At 38.4% G+C, this 20057-nt stretch overlaps 1 protein-coding gene across 8 annotated transcripts in view; it reads right to left on the bottom strand.

Moving 5' to 3' along the window:
* rbfox1 (RNA binding fox-1 homolog 1) overlaps nucleotides 1–20057 on the bottom strand; it is a 69675-nt gene that overhangs the window by 39905 nt on the left and 9713 nt on the right. For 3 of the 8 annotated variants that reach the window (XR_013304853.1, XM_077618714.1, XM_077618713.1), the window contains exon 1: nucleotides 5779–6125. The exons of 1 other annotated variant lie outside the window; for it this stretch is intronic. Coding sequence is in view for 5 of the 7 variants with exons in the window: in XM_077618714.1 (XP_077474840.1) it covers nucleotides 5779–5874 (96 nt within the window). In the remaining 2 variants the exon portion in view is untranslated. Of the gene's footprint in view, nucleotides 1–5778; nucleotides 6128–20057 lie in introns of those variants that run through there. 4 more of the 8 variants (XR_013304854.1, XM_077618715.1, XM_077618710.1 and 1 more) reach the window with 3 other exon arrangements.

Raw genomic sequence — 20057 nt, 5'->3', positions numbered from 1 at the left:
GTCGATTTTAGAAAAAAACATCTTGAAATCTTTACTAGAGAAGAGGTATTGTCTGCTATTTAGCAGTCATGCTATCAATGTTGGAGCCTATACTTTAAATGGTGGTAAATGTCAAACAGTAATAGCAGTCAGGATTGAACATTTTATGAACATTGACATTGACACGAGTATCCATAAAGATTTTAGCTTTGTTAAAAGGAGAGACAATGGGGAAAACGTAGGCGAGCAAAAGTGATTAAAATAACTACAGATTCTAGTGGATGTATAGCACAATCCCATAGTACGACTACTACCACTTCTACAACTTCTACCAGCACCACTACCACTACCACTGCCACCAATACCACTGCCACCCCCACCTCCACCACCACTACTACCAGCACCACCACTATAACTACCACTGCCACTAATACCAGCACCACCACTATAGCTACCACTACTACCAGCATCATCACTATAACTACCACTACTACCAGCACCACCACTATAGCTACCACTACTACCAGCACCATCACTATAACTACCACTACTACCAGCACCACCACTATAACTACCACTACTACCAGCACCACCACTATAACTACCACTACTACCAGCACCACCACTATAACTACCACTACCACTGCCACCACCACCATCACTACTACTACTACCACTACCACTACCACTGCCACCAATACCACTGCCACCTCCGCCACCACTACCACTACGACCATTACCACTACAGTACACAATCCGATGCCCCTTTTATATGAAACAAATTTCAAGATTAAATGCCATTCATGAAATGTATAGGGCACCTGAAATGAACAGAGTATAATACGCTATGCAGATACAGCCGAATATGATTACAGTAATGTTCAACATATATGTGATGGAAAGTATGGTGATGTACGGAATATATACTATAAAAGGCAGCGTTTTCACGCGCCGTGGCGTGGAGGATGATATGATCAGTCTGAGCCACAGTTTATATCAAACCTTGTACCTACTACTGCTCCTTCCATTACTTCGACCTCAAAATCTAATCTCACACACACATATACACATACACACACACACACACACACACACACACACACACACACACACGCATGGCTCAACTGACCAAAGCAGATTGCAATACACTCAGCCCGGTATTTTTTTTCTTCTTATTCTTTCTTCAAAGCTTGTGTTGATGAGGCAAAGGGGGATTGGTATAAATAATATTATGGAGAGCATCCTCTGGGTCTGATCTATATGCAAATATTTAACTAGACACACACAATTTAAGATGCAATGTTACCTATATTTTCTGAAACTGCACACGTCCCCGATCATTGGAAGCAAAAATCAATAAATCTGCTTTACAATCCCCCGATGTTTCCTAGTGTACGAAGCTATTTTATTTTAAGCAATTTCATCTTCCTGATTCCACAAGACAGCCCACACCCCTGGTTATTATTCCTTACTTTTAACGCTCCACTGCAATTCCAGTCTGGCAGCGTACTATATGACAGAAGAGGCGTTGTATGGTGCCATTCTTTAATCTGGTGCCAGTAAACATCATTTTGAGCAAACATTTATTCACAGAGGATTTAGGCTTGTCCAGAAACAAGTAGACAACAGCGAGCATTTACTGCATATATTAAATGAATACAAACAGTGTCATTTAACACTATTCAAAAGTTATCATTAGCTTCTACATTGACAACCAGTGTATGTGAAAGAATACGTTTTATGGTGGTTAGTAAAATAGGGAAAGCGATGTAGAAAACAACTACTGACGACAATAGATGTACACAATAGCCCCTTCCATTTCAATTGGAATGGTCGTCTATAGCCGTCAATGGTGGCCATAGAGTTGAGATAAGTGAGGTCACGAGAGATTTATAAAACAAAAAAAAAAATCATACCTCCAGGCCACACTTATTTGAAGTTGTCTTAATTATTTTCCCCTTTTTTACAATTATTCAAAATTTAATTTGATAGTTTTCTTCTACTTAATTTTAGGTAGAATTATTGATATTTATTACTACATTTTTTTATGTTCAGCCTTTATTGAAGCTATTCATTTTATTTAAAAGGAAGTATATGTATATATTTTCTTTATAGCCCATTGCAAAATAGGAGCAGGTAACACTCATGCTATAATTGAACATCGTAAAAGATTGTCTCCCAAGCTACTATTGGTCCTTAGGCCCCAGTTTCAAGACCCCTGTTATAAATCATAAATCACAAATCATTAATACTATTAATGTCAGGTTATTTCATGTGATGCTTTTGCCAGGCCAAACTCTCTAAATTTGAAGAATAGTGCATGCAGACTGTCCTGTGTGGACCAATGAACATTCACAGAAAAATATCTTTTGTGCTTTTATAAATAGAACATGTTTTGTATAAAAATAGAAACAATCAAACGAAACTGCCAGGTCTTGTTAGAAGCAGGATGAAACCTGTCCAACACCCAAAAAAAAGGAAATGAAAAAATCCCTTTAGCCAGACTAGCAAGTGATGGACCAGACCTCACATAGACATAGACACATTTATCTATATGCGAATAAAATGTTTCCTTTGACAAGGAATTGCATAGTACTTTCAGGTAAAACTACAATTCAACAGATTTAGGAAGTGAAAAAGGAAAAAAAAACAAATGTACTTTGAACACAAGTCATTAACCTTTTCAGGGAAAGTGGAAAATTACAAAAAAGAGGGAAATTGACATTCAAAACACCCTCAAATGATCGCTTTCAGCTTTCCCCAATAAAAATGGATTGGACGTTTATCGCCATCAATGGCGGCCAAAGAGTTAAGATAGCACACTGAAGACTACACAAAAACCTCAGCACTACTGCATTTAATGTAAATGCTCAAAGACCCGTTTTGAAGTCAGATAAAGCATTTCTGCGCTCTTAGATATGCGTGATGAATATTCACACATAAGCATGTATCCAAGAAAGACTCGGGCAAAATATGCCAAGACGTTAGCAAAAATGGAAATAAGTAAACACTGCTGTATGAAAACAAATGCTCTTACGCTTACTTAGACACTGCAAGATGGGATGAAAGGGCTGGATGAAAGAATGGGACTAATAACAGAAAGTTACTTAATGACAAATTGGGAGATTGCAGGAGCCATTTTCTCGCAGGACATCATCCACTAAAATATTCCTCTACTTGAGGCCAATCTCAGCCACACATTCTCCCCCTCTTCCTGCTTCCCAAATGCAACTGGGTAAAAAAAAAAACACTGCATTTCACACCGACTCATTTACCACGACAAAATGTTATAACGTCAAAGACAGGAGCATATAGTGTGTTGATACCAGGATTGTATCTGCCATATTATATTTGGAAAATGCTTTGACATGGTGTTACCCATAAAATCTTGCAGAATTCACAGCCAGTGCTGCATTATCAATATTATTTTTATTTATATATATATATATATATATATATATATATATATATATATATATATATATATATATATATATATATATATATATATATATATATATATATATATATATATATATATATATATATATATATATATATATATATATATATATATATATATATATATATATATATATATATAAATAAATACCACTCCAACTGACTGGTGGATCTCACAAACAATTGTAGGGCTACTTTCATCATACTGCAGAATTTCTGTTAATTGCGATATTTTGGTTGCTGTTCAAACCACATTTGAGAGTCGCAATGTGACAGCAATGCTTGCGTGAGCGCTGCGACATGTCGTCACGTGTCGCAGTGTTTATGGTAGTAAATAAGGTCCCTCAGGGAGGTCTTGGCCTTCACGCTTTTGTTCAAATTTCTGAGCTTTTTATGCTATCGGAGGCAACATTTCTTTGGCCTGATCGCTTCATGCGTGGTTTTAAGAAGCATATGGGATTTCTTTGTTTTGTGTTTTTTTTTTATTGTATTTGGTTAGCACAGAGGAAAACAAACAAATAGAAATAAAAATAAAATATACTGTGTGGGAAAAAAACAACCTCCCCCAAATAACTGTATATAGTAAACAGGCATTAAAAAATATACATAGGAAATACTAATATCAAAATATGCCCTCCGCGGCCCACAAGTTTTGAGATTCCTGATCTATAGGAATGTAATAAAAACATTTGAGAGAGAAAAAATCCTAATTCGTGCACGAAAGCGATTGAGGGTCGTTGGCCTTTCGCCCGAAGTCAGCTCGAAGTCAACTAGGATGGTCTCCAGCACCCCGCGACCCTGCCTGTTTAAAGTGTATGGATATTTTAAAACAAGTGCCAAGTAGATGGCACTGTACCATGACTGTCCAGAAGTTTTAACGAGTCCTGCTGACTAGAAAAGAGAAATCTGTGCGAGTTTGTCGTCAATATTGCGCGAGAAGTAATCACCATAAAGCCCCGACTTGGTAATATCTAATAATTTGCATTTTTTCTGCAAAGTCCGTTTAGTTCAAAAAAATGTTTTTGAAGGTGTGCTTCCCTGGCCAATTTCACCAAATCTTATCCTGAGCTTTGCGTATACTTCCTCAGGACATCCAACTTGCATCGAGTTGTCCAAAAAAAGCCAACAAAAAGTGAAGAATTCACTGTACTAGATGATGGTTTTGCAAAGAATGCAAAGAAATCTGCTTATTGGTTAACACGTAAAATGCGCTTTTGCTTGGTGCAACCTCATTCTGCTGTTTTAGTGTTGCGTTGTGCACGTAAATATGGCCCAAACACTGTCATAACAGTGAATATACTATTATGCAGATCTTCTTAATGTGCATTTTTAATTGTATTGTTTTTTAAACTGGCTGGTCTTAGGCCACACACAGAAACAGACATGCATTGGCAGTCACAATCACACAGGAACACCTGCAGCCTATTTGGTGTAAAAATAAATACATAAATCCAGATTTGGCCATATTTTTACATTTCACACCATATTCAATTACATTTTGCTTCTTGTGTAATTACAAATTTTGCACACTGTCGCTAAAGTACTAATATAATTGCTTGGGTTAACAATAATAAACACACACGCACACACAAGGATTATGACATTTTTTTCTGTATATATGCATTTTGCTCAATGTGGATTGACGATGAATTGAATGTAGTTTATGGCTAATAAAAAGGAAATAATGAGGATTCAAATACGATCAGATCAGTCCAATCAAAAGAAAGCAAATTAATTTACAAGGAGAAAAAACACTAGTAACAACAAATACACGCACACACAATATTAATCATAGTCCCTTATTATCATTAAAGTAGCAAAGAATACGTAATAAGCACACCCAAGAATGTATATCTACAGCTGGCAACTATTCCTCAAAAGAACCACAGAGCCGATTTATACCGCACCTTCACTGAATTGCAACTTCTAATGATTTTAACAGTGACTAAAAAATATTTGCCGATAAACAACTTGAACGTGATCTCACAAATTTGTCAGGTTAACCCTTTGCTATAATTCCTGAACTGAGTACGGCAAACATCCTTATTCCAGAAAACTGCAAAGCAAAATCTATCCAACAACTACTAAATGAGCATTTTTTAAAATTCCAACTCCAACTCCAATAGCTAATGTCAACTCTCTAATTTGTTGTCACACAACAAAGTACTGCTGGCCACAGTTCATCACAATACTAAATATCCCTCTCTGGATTTTACTGTATTCTCTGCGCTATTTAAAAATCATCAAAACATCCCTGGTTATTCCCCTTGCTCTATTCCTGAATGGAAAAAAAACAACAAACAAAACCAGCAGCATGCATTTCATACACACACTCACCTGCTGTAAATACATAAAGGTGAGGGCGGCGCAGGACAACTGAGGACAGGCATCCACATTGGGTAACGCCACACATGTTCCTCCAGGATGCTGCATGGTGCCTCCTCGAGATGAACGCAACCCCCTCGAACCCAAAAGAACGCACAAAACCTAATCTCAACAGCGAGGGGGGAAAAGGGGGACTCTTAGGAGTGGATAGAGACACAAGAGAAAAAGAAAAGCTGGAATGATTTTCAGGAGTGAACTGAAAAGATTAGGCTTCAAGGGAAGCAGCAGACAGTCCCATACGGTGGAGTACCAAGTGCTTTCTGCTCGCAGGAAGGCGAGATGAGCGCTTGCAGAGGAAGAGAGAGAGCGAGAGAGTGAGAGAGAGAGAGAGAGAAAGAAAGAGAGAGAGAAAATACTGTATTGCAGTGTAGATGTGAGAGTGTGAGGTTCAACGCGACTGTGCGTACGTGTGCATAGTTGTGTGTGTACGGGCACGTAAAATAGAGAAGGGAAAAAAGAGAGCAGTCCATGTGACTGCGATTGCTGGGGCGTAAGGGAGCCATAACATGGCAAGAGTGTGTGTGCACAGGCGCGAGTGTGTGTAACATGGCAAGAGTGTGTGTGCACGGGCGCGAGTGTGTGTAACATCGCATGAGTGTGTGTGCATGGGTGTGAGTGTGTGTAACATCGCATGAGTGTGTGTGCATGGGTGTGAGTGTGTGTAACATGGCATGAGTGTGTGTGCATGGGTGTGAGTGTGTGTAACATAGCATGAGTGTGTGTGCACGGGCGCGAGTGTGTGTAACATGGCATGAGTGTGTGTGCACGGGCGCGAGTGTGTGTAACATGGCATGAGTGTGTGTGCACGGGCGCGTGTGTGTGTTAGCCAACGTAGCGTCCGTGTCAGAGAGTTCAGTGGCGTGCCGTTTGTTGCCGCGGCAAAGAAATGCTGATATTTTCTCTCGTGCTTTTTGATGAATTGAAGTTCTGTGACATGTTACTGGAGGCGATCAAGCATGCTGACTGCAGCCCTGACACAAGCTTCGCTTTTTCTCTCGCCAGCATAAGTTTTTCTTTTTTTTTTAAAGATTTCGGTCCACTAAAGGAAAGTGTAGGAGAAAAGTGTTTCGGGACGAGGGGTGTCCAAATCTAAGCCAGTGGGCAGATTCTGGCCCACTGGACAATTTTGTGTTTTTTATTTCTTCATGAATAATTTGGATTTCAGTCATTTAGGGTCAGCTGTAAATTTGATGCTGGTTCGGTAATCGCTATGAGCGAATCGAACTATGCTGCCAATAGCAAATAAATGAATTATACAAGATTTCCCTCTGCAAATATTTGAAACTAAGAAAACCCTCAATCCAAAATATTTCAAATCGAGCCCTAACCATATCATTTTCATAAAGATCGGAGATCGGCTGTGCACGTAAATATGGCCCAAACAGCGTTTGATTTTACCCATTAACTCATTGTCATTGATGACGATCTACATCAAATCCAATTTTGAAACGTAATCACTCATTGGAATTGCCGTATAACTGTTAAATAACATTATATAACATCCGATCGCAGGCTGGTCCTCCCCATCAATTTTCTCAATGTTTCATCTTCTTTTTCAGTCCACTGACATTTTTTGGCTTTTCCTTGCCTGTTTGGGAAGCTTCCCATTCTTTTTAGAGTCTTTTTTGGGGTCTGTAAAACCCTTTGAGATGTTGTTGTGATTAAGTATGACATAAATGTGACGTGACTTGACCTTCAAGTCTAATGACTGTACACGCCCCGTAGATTCGGCTTTCCCGTCACAATTGCAAGTGGATTCCGGACTTCCTGAGAAATAGGTCACGCTGAATGGAGCTGGTGAAGTGTATATCTAGCTTCAGGTCTACTAGCGTTCTGTGTTCTGTCTTCGCCCAGTACGCAAACATCTGTATCTCTGTCCATTGAGCACCTGAAGCTCGCCGATTACACTTGTGGGCCGTTTCTCCGGGGAAGACAAGCCTGGTCCGCGATGGAGAAAACAGTTGGGACGGTGCTTGCCTTCGGGAAAAGAACATCCCCATTGCTTCACTTGACCTGAACATCACGGGCTCTTGTGAAAAAATGTTGTTGTTTTTTTGGTCCCTCAGGTATTGGCTGCCCTAGCAAGTACAAAATATATTTTCTTCAAAGTCCAATTGTATTTCGGAATGTTAAAATTGATCTTGGGCTTTTAATCTTTCAAGAAATAAATGTGATTCCTTGTTTTTTTATGAAATATAGATATATAAGAAAATGTATTAGGATACTTCTGATAACTACATTATCAAAATTATTCGTTTTTTGAACCACTATCCTCACAAGGATACAAATTATACCAAGATGCAATTTAGAGGGTTCAACCAGCCTTTTGGAGGATGAGAGGAAACCAAAGTACCCAGAGAAAACCTACGCAAAAGACTCTAAAAAGAATGTAAAGCTTCCCAACAAGCAAACTCCACACAGGTGGACCGACCTGGATTCGAACCCAGGTCCCCAAACCGTGAGGCCGACGCACTAACCACTCAGAGAACATGCGAACTCCACACAGTCAGGACTGACCTGGGATGAAACCATCGACGCCACAACTGTGAGCCCGATGCGCTAACCACTGGTCCGCTGGGCCGCCACGTTATATAATTGAAATAGCAATATGAAAGAGTGGAAAACGACAGGTAAAATATACATGATTATATTGCGTTTTTCCAATTCATATGTTGCATAGCATTTCCCCATGCTAATATTCCATTACTGTTGCATTTCATTTCATATTTGCATTTTAATGCAGCGGCTATAACGGCTCCTTTCTTATATTGTCTCAAATCAATATTAACAAATGCAAGTTGTCCCTCTTGTGTATGTCACAACTAAATCTTTTTGACATTTTTATGAGGCACAACCCCACATCACAAACAGCTGCTCTCAAATTGAATATTGATTCTAATGATCTCTTTGGAGCTGCAACCGCTTGAATCTTAATAAAGTGCGCAGAAATGTGCCTCAATCTCACATTCCTCCCCAAAAAACATATATTCAGACCTCTTGGGAAATGTTGAGGTAATCTTCTGGATTTGTGTTTCGTTTTTCGTTTTTTTTTTCTTCCCCTTAATGAATAATTCTGGTTTCAGCAGTATAAGGTCAGCTTGAAATGTTAGTCTGCCTCTGTAATCGCTACGAGATGATCAAACTATGCTGCCAATAGCAGATAAAGTAATTACCCCCTCTCTATAAATACTTGATAGGGAAGTCCCCGATCCAATCACGAGATTGGAAATTGGGCCCTATCAAGTCATTTTCAGATGCTGTTTGGGATTTTTTTTTTACTGGGTCGCTGGTCATTGCTCTTGTAAAGGTGTATATATGTAAGCATATATGTATGTATATATAAGGGCTCAATTTATTACTGGATTATTCTTATATAATTATTTAAAATGCTGAGATTCTACACAATTTGGTATATTGATTAGAAATAATGGAGGGTAAGTAACAAGAATTATCTAGCATTAAAGTTGAGAAGTGTGCCATAATGTAGGCTGTATTTAAGCTTCTTTTGTAGGCCATAGTTCACTGATATTATCATAACTGCGCGCCAAAAACTGGAAGTTGCCAGAGGGCGGAATTAAAAAAGAAATGTCAGGTGTACGCGAGTAGAGTACTATTTAAGAATTTAATATTTACGTCTTTAAAATACATTTCTTTTTAAAAATGCCCACTGGCCACCGAACCAATAAAAACAATTCATGAGCCTCATTTTAACTGCAAGTTTAATCTCTGTTCTTCTCATTTCTCTAATATCCTGAAGGAAATACTCATTCATACTATATTTATGGCTATAGTCAATTACAAAAGAAATTAAATTTGCTGGTAGCGGAATGTAGAGAGGATTGCAATAAGATGCCATGTCATGAATAATAACACAGAAGCCGATAGTTTATTTTTAGACTGAAAATGCACCCACAAATTAATGAGAGCTCTGCTGCATGACTTCAAAGCCAAAATGAAGCACCTTTGCCATAGCTGCATTTTCGAGGAGACTGATTAGAAATCAATTATACCGTCTATACTGTATGAATGTGTTTATTATTCCTGTAACGGTTCACGTGGATGTTTGGGTTTTGCACGTTCCGTTCGGTTCACTTGAGGATCATTTTGGGTTTGTTTTATTATGCATTTTTCCCCTTTAAAATGTATTATTGGCAAGAGGTTAAAGCTGTGTGTGGAACTAAAGTCCTGTGGGAGTTTCCGCACGAAGGCTTTATACGGCGGACGCGGGCATGACAAATGGCATCATGAAAAATGCAAGCGAGAAGCCCGAGTTAGACCTTTTCTCTTTGCTACGGCGAGAGACGCTTCCGCTGGTAACGGCGCCGTTGAACGCTTTTTGGCTTCCCCGTAGAAGGGGAAGACATTAAAACGATTTCATCTCTGATAGCTAAAAATAAATGGTTATGCTTCATGCCCAATGGCAGAATTCAACATCCAATCCAATTTTTATACTTTCATGTTGCACATGTTTTATTTATGGTAATTTTATTCCTAATATGACAGTTTTACAAATGTTGAGGTATCAGTAAACATTGTACTTTACATGTGGTACATATATTGCAGGCATTTCTGTTTTATGTCGAAATGTTTGAAGTTCATATCTGTTTGAGCGTTTTTTTTTTTTTTTTTAAGTCAAATGATATTTTAAACGATTTTTTAATGAGAATGCTGTGGTGTGCACGATACAAAACCCTCCAGGGGTTGAGAGCTAAGATGCAATGATGGAAAAATGAGGGTAGTGGTGATACGGGGTGGGGGGGGTGTATTGGCTTGGAGTTAAAAAAGATGCTGAATGAGCAGGAATGCTAGCAGTCCCCCAGTGGGAAGCTATATCTCAAACACTACTCAGCTCATAATAGGGTATGAGAGGGGCTGAAATATGATGAGAGAAAGGCAAATTCAAACAATGCTAAATCCTTAGTAATAGATATGACAGACTGTTATTTCAGATCTAATAATGTGACATGCAAAAAGCCATTTTTTATAGTATTTGTGTTTGCATGCACATATTCGTATACAAGTAATAGTCATTCATTTATCATGTGATTGGAAGTCATGCTTAATTGTGTTCTGTTCAGGGGAGCCAAATCAGATTTTAAAAAGGTATATTTTATGTTTTAAGAGTTAACTCATTTGCAGCAATGGACGTCCAATCCATTTTGACTGGAAAGGTTAGCACTCAAAAAGGGGGGAACCCAGTTGAAATGGATTTGATGAATCGAGAGGTATAAGGATATTGCAAAAATATATACATCAAGACTCTGTATGGCCAGATCCTCAAAAAAATGATTGTGACCGGTATATTTTCACTTTTAGGTTTGCAATTTAAAAAAGGAAATCATATCAGTTCCACTGTTGGAAACCTTATCGGACACAACAAAATTCTGATTGGACAAAACCAGCAGAAGGAAGTGTATTAAAAATAATAATAATAATTAAAAAAAAACACTGTTGACATTCTACTTGACCAATTTAGCCACTATTTGCCATACAGTCTTGCCCATGACCTTTGACCATTCATGAATTAAATAGTTAATTCCGTATGCAAAACTGAGCCGCAGGGTTCATGTTTGTCAATTTGCAATTGGCTATTTCGAACTCTAAGATCATTAGTGGAGCAGGTCACTTTCATTACCATGAATAGCTATATTCTATCTAAATGTAAAATGGATTACAAGTCAAGAATGATTGTGTGCTTTTCTCGGACTCTTTCCTTAATTAGTTTGACTCAAAGAGCAAATGAATCCTAATGTTCTCTAAATGCCTCCTTTCTAATCTTTGATCAGGAAAGAAAGTGCTGCATACTTTACTGTGACAGGCAAAGCATCCAAATACCAATGGAGAATATCTCTGCACGGCAATAATTGGATTATCTCACACTGATATCATTACAGCCAGTGATTCACTCTGATCATTGATTACATTTTTCAATTTACTTCACCATTAATGTGAGTGGCCTGAATGAACAATCTTCCGAGGAGTTTACGGCTTCGTAAATAGCTTCCACACCACACAAAAAAGTTTGTTATATATACATACTGTGTGTATGCATGTGTAAATATAAAAATATATCTATATATGTATATAGCTGGACCCCTGAACATCCCCACTCATGGTATTTTCATCACTATGAGTGACACTTTCCAACAAGCAATTAGTTTTGCATGAGTAGAGGAAAAATGAATATATTACAAAAAGGAAACTTGCCAGGACATGACAGTTAGAATGACAGAAATAATTATAGAAATCTCAAAAGTGTATGGGTTTTTGTATTGGCTTTCTCCTGTTGGCTATAATTTGGAGTGAAGGCATTTAACTCAGGTGTTTATTTCATTGCTATGTAAAAGGCCTGGATGTGATTAAAATCTTTGCTCTGGTAGAGAAAAGGGATGTCACAACTGATAATTCTACTGTTTTAAATCTGCTTTTTGTAACACTGCTAAAATGTTGAATCAGGAAAATTTAGAAAAGTTAAAAAAAAATGCTTTACAATTGATTCACTTGATTGAATTTTAATTTAGAAGGCTTAAAGAAAGAGAAAACAGCAGAAATCTTGTATCATAAACTAAAAAAACACAAAAATTATAGTTACATAATGTGGACCAATAAAAAAACTAGGCAGCAGACCACAGTTGGCTCGCAGGCCATAGTTTCGTACAACCCTGGTTTAGTTAGTTAGCGGCTATGTTGCAAAACACACACACAAATTATGAATCCGTTGATAAAACACATCGAAATATCATTCCAATTCATCCCCTATTAAAATATAGCACCATCTACACTTTATCTTTCCTTTTACACTACATTATTTTACCATCAACATTGGCAAAAGAATCCTTGCCTTGGCTCATGACTTTTCTTTTTTTTGCACTGTCCACAAGAAGTAAAACTGGCCAATGGCAGAGTAGCCAATCGAGTTGAAAGACACAAAGAGCTTTGCATTACCGGAAGGACAGAGAAGCGCGAGTAAATTAAGGCGGGCTGTAAAAAAGCAGAGAGCATAGCAAGATGGGCTTGCTTGGAGAATAAGAGCTTCCTTTTCTAATTCCACAGACCATTAAATTGTAATTTCAGAGCTTGATATATTTATGCATTAAAACATTATGGGAGCCTACCCAACCAATTACTATGCAGACGCAGCTTCTCACACTCCATAAGGATGTGGCACGATGATCATACGCTGAAAATATAGACACCAAATATCTCAGGTGAAACATTTTATAAAACATATTGTGCTGTGCTACAGAAAGAATAATAAAAAAAATCTTGCACTGTACCATTTCATTCATAAATTAAGTTTTTTTTAAAACCGTTTTTATCAAATGCATATAGGATGGGCCTACGGACTGCGGGGGTGCTGGAGCCTATTCGACCATGAACGGATTGCCAGACAATTGTAGGCAATTGACAAATAGACAAACAACTCTTGACAGGCACAATCTCATGAAGAATTCAGAGGAGAGGTGTCAAACATACGGGCTTCTTCTACCTGATGTGGCCCCTCCGGTCAAAACCATACCAATGAGTTTATAAGAAACCTCAAAATACCCCAAAAGCAACTAGAAGCAACTTGAAAATGGCCAAAAATCAGCAGAATGTGACAAACACAGAGGAAGTAGCCTGGAAAACTCCCCAAATCAATACGAAATGATCCAAAATTTACATTAAGTGAACTGTAAGTACTCTAAATTGACAAGGAATCTCGTTTCCTGCCATTGAAAACGATGGAGGTCCAATTTACTTAAACCGTGGATGCTCATCTTTCAGCTCCATCAATGGCGACCATTAAGTTACCTTTAATTGGCCAAAAATTAATATGTGAAGCCCAGGATGGAACTCTCGGTCACGAAACTGCAAAGAGTCATTGCTAACTAGTTAACCACTCAATTCCCCCTTAGTATATATTTCTATATTGCATGGCCCCTAATTTTACACAACCTAACACCGGCTATCCGTCTTTGATCGGGACACAAAATGGCAGCGCTGCCTCGCCTGAGATGTCAGACAGCTGCCAATTAGATCAGCTCAGCCCCAGGCAACTGGAATTCAGCCTTGCAACGAACCAGCAACACACACACACACACACACACACAGGGTGCCTATGTAGAGGTTGCTGCCCATTGCAATCCACTGCTGGAGTGGCATGTTTCAAAACGGAATAAATATTGTCAAGTTGTTGTTTACCTCAAGTGACAAAGATGGGAAAAATACACTGAAGAAATTCTTGCTCGTGTTTCCATCAAAAGTTTAGTTTGTTCAAAATACTTTCCAAATGTAATGAATAAGTGGTGATTGCACCATATTATGTTGTGTAATATTTTAACATGTGATGTTTAGTCTGTCTGTTTTCTTTACATAGCGTCAGGGGCCGAGCTAGAAAAATATTTATACAGTGCGAGAGGGAGGCAGGTACTTTAAATGCATTATCCATTTTTTAGAAAACGGCCTTAAATCAATTTACCATATTTTTACGACTATAAAGGTACTTAAAAGTCTTAAATTTTCTTCAAAATAGACAGGGCGCCTTATATATGGAAAACAATTAAAATGTGTCATTCATTGAGGGTGCGCCTTATAGTCGTGAAAATACGGTAATCCAAAATTATGAAGACATTCAACACAATTAGCACAAATGTACCAAAAGCAATTAAAAAAATACAAATTAGCTTTACTGAGTATCACAATTTTTTGATGAGCTTTTTGTTGTAAATAGATTTTTTAAACAAAACCGCATTTGGAAGCAATAATCATTTTGATTCAATCGAGTTTACCAAATCAATATATTGATCCCATCGGTACCCCGGCGTCAACATATTCTAGTTGTCAGATATTAGAATAAATTTACCCCAAACTCCAGCTGATACCCCGGAGACAAACGTAAACAATGGTGTCAGACATCTCATCCAAGTAAAATAAGTGTGGTCCACGACGCTAATGTTATACTGTTTAATCCCAGGCCAAACATTTCTGCCACACTGGTTAACTTCGCCTTCTTTTGTCTTTTTGCTTGAAGCTAAATCTGACACAAATGTGAGCAATGGCACAAGCAAAGAACTGCACGCTATAACATTTTTGTCACTCCATGTCCTACAGAAAGACTATCGGAATGTCTTCAAAAGTTATTCATTATTTCAATGTCTGGCTTTTGTCAAGTAATAAATTGTTAAATTACCCAACAAATGGAAAGAGTCAAAATGGGGAAAAAAAAGGAAGCTCATTTTTTTTCTCCCCCCTTTAGGCAAAACTTTTTAAATGAAACAGAATTCACAGCGTTACATTATCTGTGCCCAAATAATATGTTAGGGTGACCTTTCGGAGCCATTTTTAACTTGGAGAGCCTAAAGCCAGAGCGGTGAAGTGAGCCAGAGACAGGAATGTTATAAAGTCTTTTAATATCCGTCACCTAGCGTTAAGGTCTTCCCCCAGGCACTGCTCATTGAATCCCTGTTTGGCTGTATTTCAAAACCATGATCCAAGCTCTGCTCAAAAAGATGGCTTGGCCTTTTGTAAAAGAAAAGCCAATTACATTGGGGAATATAGCCTGATCCGGCACTTTTTGTCATTTCGTTTTTTAACAAAACGTTTTCTCGCTAAATGTAGACTTTCAATGGTGATTGTCATCACTAGGTTACATTACATTAGAAGGGTCATTATCATTATTGCTTATTTTTCCCAGGATCATAGAAAAAGCTTCACAGTATCATAATTGGCTAAATCAAAAGAGAGATCAAACCTTTTTGTTGACTTTGTATTATAGTATCGTATATGCCTGTAACAAGATAGCAATTTCTACGACACAATGTGGCCTGCTGGTTGTCACTTTGTTATGGGTCACATAATTCTATTTTACGATTTGGCCAATACTGCCCCCCAATCGTAGCCAAGAGCCAACCGAGAAAAAAACGTTGGGGGGATGCCTACTGCAGGGCTTTAATGTGCATAAATCATCCTAGTCTGGCCCTCAATGGGTTGATAGAGTTGCTAAAAAAATCATTCAACAAAAAATGGCAGTGCTGGTCAATCAATGGAAAAAGGTGACAGAGTCTGAATCTTCCTAACAACGGAAGGGCAGGTGCAACATGAAAGGAAAGGGAGGAGTAGACCAAGAGATAGTAAATAGGAAACGGCATGACTGGAAGAGAGAGGCTGGTGGATTAGTGTAAATCAGGTGAGAAGGTGGGGGAGGCATTAATATGTAATTTATTGATGAAGGATAGAATATGCGTACAGAGCGGACTCCAGAGTGGAGGCGAAGCAAATCCAAAGTGCCATGCAAGTCCCTGACGTTAGCATTATGCGCCTTTCCATTTATGCACTTCATACATACTAATACATTCTCTCTCACAAACACACACACACACAGCAACCTGCATTGCTAGTCTGTTTAGCTAATAACATCTACAAGACATTGGAAACATCAACAAGACACAGGAATGAAAGAAATACAAAATGTATTATCTATATACATGTGACATTGCAGCTAATTACTAAACTTTCTATTGGATTGGCATTGAAGTGAGTAATGGCAGTCAGACTCAACTTTGAAAAAGGGACATTTATTCCAAAAAGCCAATTAAGCATGAAAATACTGTTGCCATGTCATGTGGAATTGTAGGTTGCCATACATAAATTAAATTATAGCTATGACTACAAAATTGTATTAGTAATACGTGATAATATTGACGGTTTTCCCAAATAAGTACTTGTTTTTTCAACTGATAAGCTACATTACAAGCGAAACATACACGACTAGGAACGCATCGCACTGCATCCAAGCATCTGAGAATAGTAAATGCAACTGGGGAATTTAAAGCAGCCATAAAGTAATAATAAAAAAAGAAATACTAGTCTGACTGCTGCGATTGTAAAGTTGAAACAAGCAGAAGTATATGTGATGGTGGGTGGTTGTTTTCGTACATCACCGAGCTCCAGCATACGGATCTTTGGTCCTATTTTTTTTTGCAATCTTTCGTGCTAAAAGTATAGGGGACGGATCAAGGTCGTCATGAAAACCGGGCCACGCCCCCCACCCACCCAACCAATCCCTATTACCATCTTTACCTATTGCTTTTACAATTCGCACTAACCTATTACATGTTCAATGACTTGAAGCCATGCAAAATAGTAAATTATCGCATTGTTCTAAGCGTGTTACTTACATTTACTGTAGATAGACTTAAATGGAAAAGGATAATGTGCTGTGGCAAGCCAAAAGGATGCAGGGGGGAACGTGGAGGTTGCTAATTGATTAGCCAGCAAGGGAAAGTCAGAAGCTTCATTTATCAAAGTGCTGTTGGGGGTGTAAACTCCATCACCCCTTTCAATTGATACACTCTGTTAGACCTTATCAGAGTCAGTGTGATCAAGTGTGCCCCGAGCCTATTGCACGCTGTTTACCGCTATAACCGAGAGGCCTAATGTGCACACGTCTTCATCGGAATCGCATTTACCAAAACGTGCCTCCAATGCAACGCACGTAACGTGCATGGATGTGCATTTGCGTGAAAAAAAAATCAAACACTTTATGAGTCTATTTTTAAACACACAAAGGGTTGTGCAATTGCTGTGTGAGCGAGTGTCTGATTTTTTTTTCCACCAGGAGCTGTATTATTATACTCGCCCACACACACTACTCACAATAGCGACGTTAATATTAAATCCTTATGCAATAACAAATTGAGTCGCATTCCCCTCCCAGATAGATTAAGGCATGTATGTCGGTTATGTTATGTTTTTGATTGATGAGAATAGATTAGGACAATAATTCAGACTACACGATGCCACCTAACAGTCTTATGGGTCAAGAATAAAAATTGTGAGTAACTAATAAATGCAAGGTTTTAATCCTTTCACGCACAAATTATACATATGTTTTAAGATAAGCGAATCGGAAAATGAATGTTTTCATTACTTTCATATAGGACAGGGGTGCTAACAGGACAATATTGTGCCCCATTCAATTGTAACCATATTGTTGCCCACAAGTATTTTATAAAAATATAATCATGTGAATGTGTTTATAACTTTACCTTAGCATTTATCCCTAGAGCAACTTGTGGCTGCAATTAGCCGTTATTTTCCTAGAGACTAAAAGGGTACAATGGGGCTAGATGTCATCACTTGTCAGCCATTTTATGTCGGAGCCAGTGAGCCACTTAAACGAAGGTAGCTACAACTTTTACAAACAGTCTAAACCAGGGGTAGGGAACTAATGGCTCGGGAGCCACATGTGGCTCTTTTGATGGGTGCATCTGGCTCTGCCAACCTGTGAGCTAAAATATGGAAATCGCTGTTGACAGAACTGAGATATTACATTTAGAACTGCTTTAATCTTCATTTTTTTTGCTTTAATCTTCATTTTTTTTGCTTTAATCTTCATTTTTTTGCAGTATACTCTTCTGGAATGCATCCTCTCATTGATTAGCAACAGCACAAGAATCTTTTAAAAAATGTTCATTTTTTCCACTTTAAAAGTGGTGAAATTACAAAAAAAAATTGAAAAGGCACTCGTTTACATGTATGTATTTTGACTTTTAAATTTGTAGTATGGCTCACAAGGAATAACATTGGAAAATATGATTTTTTTGTGGCTCTCTTCGTCAAGAAGGTTCCCGACCCCTGGTCTAAACTAACAATGCCTCCCACCACTAGAGCAACAACAACAAAAGTACCAAATCTCAAATGAGTCACGACAAAATCGAATTAAAACAAGGACGAATAAAAGGTAACTGAAAACGACGGCAAAAAATTGACAAGACTCCAAAGTTGCCCAGTTTCACCTCAACAGGTGATTTCATTTTTTAGACCCAATCACACATGCGTGTGCCCACCTACGCACACCATGTAGTTCTGCTGATGTGGTGTTGGCTTGGGGAAAACTATTACAGCTGAGTGGTGAGGCCAGTGTCATAAACTACATTAAACCACTCGAAGCTCCTTTTATAAAAGCTGACCTGGATAACATACTCTATATCACCACTTAATTCTCACCTCAGGTTAACTTTTCCCACAGTCGTTCCTGGCTTCACAGTCGAGACTTAAAACTCTAAAAATGACTGAGCATGAACTCCAGAGTTCACCGTCTCAACCTCATAAATATTATGCACCACCTCACTGCATAAAATGACACGTGCCATTCAGGGCTAAAAATGTCCATTTAAATGAAAATGTGTTAAGTTAAATAGACCTTCTCCTCTTATGTACTGTATGTTCCCTGCTGGTCATATAATGGACCCTTCATTACATGGGTTGGGAGCTTAAAAAATAGATTTCAACTCTGGGAACATTCATTCATTTTACCGAACCGGTTATATCCACAATGGTCGCGGGGGTGCTGGAGCCTATCCCAGCCAACTATGGGTAATAGCCCGAGGACTCCCTGAATTGTTTTTTCCAGGCAATCGCGGGGCACAAGGCGATGGACAACTAACTAATCATAGCGTGCATGTTTTGGAGATGTGAGAGGAAACCGGGGTATCCGGAGAAAACCCATGCAAGCCCAGGGAGAACATGCAAACTCCACACATTGAGAACCCACGTGGGATCAAACCCACGACCCCAGAAATGTAAAACTGGCGCGCGACCTACTCGATCACCGGGCTGCCGCTCTGGGAACATTTACATTATAATTTCAGACCTGGAAACTGCAATTTCTGGAGATATTGTGTGGGGATGCTTTGCTTTCCCTAGGGTGACTTCCTTTAGATTTCCAGTCACCTATTCATTTTCAGGTCAATAAGTTGTTAACTCATTGGCTGCCATTGACCACGCTAGATGTCCTATCCATTTCGAATAAATATTGGCTTCCAAATTTAAATTATTTAGACATTTGTTGTTGTCAGTGGTGGAGAATGCACTAATGTTGGTCTTTTTTTGTCAATTTTATCTTAACTGTAGGTCACTTTCTGATGATTTTTGAGTCACCTCCTGCACATTAAAGGCAATGCTGTCTTTTCCCAATAATTTCTATCAATGGTAGTGAAAAATTAATTACTTACTGCCAGCCTTCCCAATCAAAATGGATTTAATGTGTATAGCTGCCAATGTATAATATATCCAAATACTACTGAAATGATACAGTTTCCCTACATTGCTTGGAAATAAAGCAGAGCCACTGTTAAAGTACAGCACAATGTAGGCTTAATTTAAACTTCTTGGTGGGCTATATTTAATGCAATTTTTTACAATTTGCTAGGGGCCAGTAGTAGGCTACATTACTCCATCCTTAAAGC

This window comes from Stigmatopora argus, chromosome 14 (assembly GCF_051989625.1).
Source record: "Stigmatopora argus isolate UIUO_Sarg chromosome 14, RoL_Sarg_1.0, whole genome shotgun sequence".
Lineage (NCBI taxonomy): Eukaryota > Metazoa > Chordata > Actinopteri > Syngnathiformes > Syngnathidae > Stigmatopora > Stigmatopora argus.
Note: the sequence above shows the minus strand (reverse complement) of the source record. Positions and strands in the feature narration are given on the sequence as shown.